Below are 6000 nucleotides of genomic sequence, written 5' to 3' on the forward strand. Positions count from 1 at the left end.
CAAAATTTTTCGTGCTGACACATTTACTAGGTCTTGGTCCATCTTTTCCTCCGATTTGTGGTGTGCGCCTTGACGTTGTCCTACACTTTTACGCCGACTCCGATTGGCAAATTGTTTTAGTGAAACGATTTTTTCATGGCAGAATACACTTGGAGGTGTGTCATTGCCAGCCGAGGTGCGACCGCTTACAAAAAACACTTTTCCTCGGACCAGAGTTCGAACCCTGGCGGTCACCAAACTTTATTTCAACATATCTGAAATTTCGCATTTTGATTCAACTCGCCGAAAATAAAAATAATGGGTTTGCAGCATTGTAATTTTCAACTCTGCGTTTTAAGGTATACCCTAGGCTATGTTTACTCTCCAACTTAGAGGGGAGCATTCAAAACCATTAGAAGTGATGGAAGGAGCAGTGTTGTCGGTTACAACTACATCCTATAAGAATACTAGCCCGGGTGCGTCTTGCAAATAAACCTCCACTCTAGTAAAGTGGCCTCAGCCGAACTACTTCTCACTTATTATAAATCAGTTGGAGCTACAGACGTCCAAAAAAACTTTATTTAAACACTTTCCCATTTACCGAGTTGTTTAACGATTTTAGAATAAATCCCTGGCATCCTGAGATTGCAAATTGTTTTAACATACCTGCGAACACAGCGAAGCCTCTTCGTGGAAATATCCATTGACGAAATCACAATATTCACGGGTGGTAATGCGGCATTCTCCATAGACTCCAGTGCAACACGGATGGCCTATCACCTCACACACCATATGCTCTGCGGTGTGATCTTTGTAGCGAAAACGTTGTGAAAAAGAATTCGTTTTTCGGCAGATGGGCCATTTCGTGATATCGTCTGGCCATTCGTATGGCGCTATGGATGCTGGTGCATCACAATACTTTGGATCCAGACCACAAACCGAACCGGATATACGACCGCCTGGTCCCGATTCTCCAGGTGACCATTTCTTCCAAGTCGATATAGATTTCTGTAATTATATAGGAATAAGCAAGGGCCCATACAAATTCCTTATTCCTAAGAATGTTTATTAAAGTATGTTTCACTCACGGTTGGGAAAAGTCCACGCACGGAGCAGTCCGCTTGTGAACTTTGTACACATCCAGAATCATCATTTCGAATACAGCAAGCTGTTTCACGTTCTTGGCGCCGCGTCTTCAACAGTACATCAATGATGCGAACATCACTGCGCATGCAGGTGGCAAACTTCGCACCCATATGCACCAAATCATTATTCCTGGGCCCAATCCAAACATTTCGCTGTTCTGTGTGCTGCACTGTTTGCAAGCTAAGGCTGGTGACCAACACCTGACCAGTTTTCTGTTCGACCCCAATGCCGATAGGTCCGATACCGTAACATATAAGTGACAATAATAGCACCAAAATCTGCACTGTATTAATCCAGTAAGTAAAAAATGGCCGGTGATCGGCACGATCGTCGAGATCGGTAACAGAAAATAATTTCACCTTACGCTGAATCGGGCGTCGGGAGTTCTCTAGTACTCCATCGAGCAGCTGCGCCGAAATTCGATAGCCACGTGTCCCGTTCGTGGAATGTACATTTGGCAGTGATGATGCAGTAATCTGACCGGCGATCGCTGACTTCTTTGTCTGCTGTGAGCTACCAGCCATACTACAGACATTGCTCAGCTGCTGCCCGCCTAAGCCAACGCTAATGCTGACTCCGCCACCGCTGTTTGATGCTTGTGCTGATGCAGTTACTTGCTCATTATTTGTGGTCGCATGCGAGCTGCCGCCTATTACAGAAGAAGTGCGCCAACCGTGCACGCGTTCACCCATGTATATCTGTCGATGATGCTCAATCACTTTCGCACCGCTATTAGCTATCATAGTGGATCCGCCGGTCCTCATAAAGCCGCCCGTGACCAGCGATTGCGGCAGGGAGATGCCAGCTGCACTATTGCTGTTGTTGTTGCCGTTTAAGTTCCCACCGCCCACGGCTTGCTCAGTGCCAGCCGAGTCGAAAAACACTTCGTCGTCTTGCAACGCTGAAAGGCATTCGAAAGCGTCACCTGAGTTGTCGATACCATTAATATTATTTATGTGAGCTGGCGCAAAGCTGCGAGACCACTGCCGACAGTTACGCGTCTGCCGCCTATTTAAGGTATGAACAATAAATGTTAGGCTCGACATTATCATGGTAGCTACGGTCGCTTTGCGCTCAATATGATCACCTATTTGAAAGTCGGCATACAAGAAATGCCGTCGGCGTGTCGAGTATTCGATTGCCAATTCATTGTCTTCCGTATCGTGAGCGGGTAAAATATCAGGTCGTTCCGAATGATGATGGTGATGTTGATGGTACTGTTGGCTTGTACCACCGGAGCCACCATAGCAGTTCACACGGTTATTTGCTTCGCCGGAATTGTTATTGCTCATTTCCGCATGCAGCTCGCTGTCGGTCTTCAGCGCACCAAAGCGACGGAGAGCGAGACGTCGTTGACGGCCTTGCCAAATAGCAAACTCTTCAGCTTCCGAGCTGGCATCTACGCCAAAGAAGCGCGCTATCTCTTTGCGTATATACTGGCTGAAACGTTTCTTACGCGAAAAACGCTGCATTTTCTGCTGTTGCTGCATTGGGGGTTGTTGTAATGGCGACGACTGCTGTGGCTGATGCATAACTTGTTGCTGCATTGACTGCATTAGCTGCTGATGATTGAACGAACGACTTCCCCCCACGGCTTTATGTTGTTGCTGGGGGCCGCCTATACTGCCTAGGTTGCCGCTAACCACTCCAACATGTTCTGTGACTGTGCCCTGGGTTATGACATTTTTCGGTTGCTGTTTCTGTGACTTTTGCGCAATGTATATTTGCTCGATCTGTTGCTGTTGCAGATGTTCGACCCCACCCCCAATGCTACCATCATCCATTTTGCTCGGAAATGGAATGTGTGAACTATGTGCACCAGCCACCGAAGGCGAGAGAGGGGATATATGTGACTCACTGGTAGATGGTGTCAATGTAAGTGACGCATGGTCTAGAACATTCTGTAGGAAACCGCCGTTGCAATTATTCATACCACCAACAGCGCCGGTGCTAATGACATCCATCATCTGTTGTAGTGGTATGGGACTGATGGGCCCCGTTGTTTGTGTCGTTTGGTGTACGCCCGTTGTGCGGCGTACTGTGTTGCAATGCAAGCAAGTCGTGGCTGCGCCCGCATTGGAATTCATGCTGCTGCTGTTAGCTCCATTTCCGGAGTTGCCTTCTATTTGTGTAACGGGTGTGGAAATACGACCGCCAATCGGGCCGACAGCCGTTGCAGTCGCATTTATGTATTCAATGCTTGGCGTCCGTTGAATGTAATCACTTATCACATTTGTATTATTTGCGCGTGCAGAACTCGTCGTATTCAACCGGCTGACTCCTACCACATACATGCCGTTACAGTTGTTGCCAGGGACAGTTGTCGGTGATGCAGTAGACGACCTACCTGACACCGAACCAGCAACAGAGCCCGCCAAGGTCGATGAAGAAAGGCATGAACCAGTGCCATTAACCTTAGTAGACGCCGAATGACCAGTTGTTTGCATTTGTTGATCGTGCAAGATGAGTATGGAAGAATCTTTGCCTATCGCAGAAGTGCATTTCGAGTTTACCATAACGTTTGTATTACCACTATAACAAGCGCTACTGTTATGGCCACTGCGACCGCTGTGACTACTATTTCCATAGGTTGGTCGCGTCCGAGGTGAAGTGGCGTAATAGTCGGTTACGGAGAGTGGTCGATGTTCGAGATTATGGGTCAAGGGCGAGGTATTTAAATTGGTTGTCTGCGTCACAGCTGGATTGTGCGGATCATTGGTGCAGCATTTCATTCGAAAGCGATAGGGCAATGTGTTGACATGTTGCGTTGTGTGACCGCCGGTACCGTTTACGCCGACTACGTTGCTGTTGGTTCCGCATTTGCTTAGGGTTTGTGGTGTTTGTGGTGGTGGTGGCTGCATCGATATGTCAGTGTATAGTTCGTTGGGCGGTGGAGGGGTCGGTACGTACCGCTTGACTGGCGTGTGCACTGTCGATGAAAGGTAAGTGTATGTGTCGCTTGCCACCAGCGGCGTACTTTGTGTCAAAAAGTGTGCGGAAGTAACGTATCGTGCGGCACTGGAAGGCTGTGATGTGACTGCGCCTGTAGCAGATGCATACGCGTTTTGGCTGCCAACGCTGGATGGGTTATTCAACACCAGTGATTTGGGTGTAGGCACCTCACGATATCGATCCGACAAGCGAAACCGCGTATTCGGTGAAATTGAACACTGTTGCATGCTGCTTACGTACTTTTGCGTGAAGTTTGTGACACAACCACTATTAGCAGCCAGCGGTGATGTTGATGTAGAAGATGATAGTGATTGCGCGGCGTAATGAATATGCTGAGGTTGCTGTTGATGTTGATGATGCTGCTGTATATTTGCTTGTTGCGACTGTGCGTTTCCGTTAGCGCTGCTATTGCCTTCGGCGCTATCGTAATTAGCGTATGTTGCGTGCATTTCCAGGCAACTTACATTACCATTTGCACCACATATCTGTGCACTTTTCGGTGACGCAACTCCCATTATGTATCTATCGTTGTTTGGAGCTGGAGATGGCGGTGGCAGACAGCAATTCGTTGCGTCATCGTATCCCGTGATCGGCTGAATCGATAGTTTGCCATGGTGGTGTAGAAACATCTCGTTCGGGTGCGGACTGTACCGGCCACCTGTTGAGCCAGTATCGCTGCAGCTATTTCCAGCCACGACATCGTTATCGTTAACCATCTGCAGCTGCGGCTGATAGCCAAGCATTGACTTACAGCGCGCGCCGCACACATTACTGCTGCTTACGATGCATCCTCTGCTGCTGCCACTGTGGCCACCAGTTTGAGATGCGGCGGTTGCTGTGTGATGCACATGGTGGTGTAGATGATGATCGCTTTCACTGCAGTTCGATGGATTCGGTGAGATCATGCTTCGACAACGAAGTTGGCAGTAATTGCAACGGCATCAACGTCAGTGATTACTGGCGCGAAGTATCCTGTGCAGTAGTAGTGCAACAGAGACCTTAAAAGAAATAAACAAAGTAAAAATTAAACGACTCTCTTTATGTGCCTGTATATATATTTGTATGTATATATTGTTTACAACAGGTATAAGAGCTAGAACTAACAGCTATATTCAAGCGCTTTCAGTATGATAGCATTCAAATATCTATGTAATATGTTTTGCATTTTTTATCCTATTCATTCAGGCTTGGCAGCGACAATATATAGAAGCTCTTGCGTTTAAGGGAGACCTCCAATTAAATATAACTCCGAAGAAGACAATATGGCTCCTTTACTAACAAAAACAGTTCCCGCAACAAAAATTTCCCAGAGTGAGACGTCGGGTCTATCTCTGATAAAGAAAGGCACGGTGGAATGCAGGGTTCTTCGAACCATCCTAAGCTGCAGGCGATCATGGCATCTTTAAATCATAAATTCAAAAAAGCACTGATATCATCGATCACCCGGTTTGTCTATTTTGGACTGGTTATACTTGAGAGTACATCCCGTGTAAATGGCAGAAGGTATCCGTCTGACTTAATCTTAAATCTGGCAACCGTTCCTAAATCATGTAAACCTATATGTTTAACTTCCTTTAAACTTAAGGCCATCGAAAGTTAGTTAAACCTACTCACAAGGGAAAAACTCAGAATTTATGCTGCCCTAAACTGAGCGCTTATATCCAAATTAAATTGGCGGATTCCGCCCTACAGTACTTGGTTAGTAAACCGATCATCGAGTCTAAGGAGTTTCCTCTGTTTGCTTTCTTAGACACCCCTAAAAGGCTTTCGCAAAGTGAGCTCGATTTTAAAAAATATTTAAGAAATTTAATTCTCATTACTAAAGTTATATTGTATATTTTTCCCCATGTTTCTCTACGAAATAAGAAAAAAGGCATTATTAGCAATTTTAGCAACTAATCGGCAGTGTTGCCACTTGAGAAT

General features: G+C 46.4%; 1 protein-coding gene across 1 annotated transcript in view; it reads right to left on the reverse strand.

The window, feature by feature from the left end:
* Positions 1 to 5074, reverse strand: part of rho-5 (rhomboid-5) — a 76784-nt gene extending 71710 nt beyond the window's left edge. The window contains exons 1-2 of the mRNA XM_017616694.1: positions 1068 to 5074; positions 646 to 987 (exon numbers count right to left, since the gene is read on the reverse strand). Coding sequence (XP_017472183.1) covers positions 646 to 987; positions 1068 to 4982 — 4257 coding nt within the window. The 5' untranslated portion in view covers positions 4983 to 5074. The remainder of the gene's footprint in view (positions 1 to 645; positions 988 to 1067) is intronic.
* Positions 5075 to 6000: the final 926 nt, after the last annotated feature.

Source organism: Rhagoletis zephyria, unplaced genomic scaffold, assembly GCF_001687245.7.
Source record: "Rhagoletis zephyria isolate East Lansing unplaced genomic scaffold, Rhagoletis_zephyria_1.1 Rzeph_scaffold_01254, whole genome shotgun sequence".
Lineage (NCBI taxonomy): Eukaryota > Metazoa > Arthropoda > Insecta > Diptera > Tephritidae > Rhagoletis > Rhagoletis zephyria.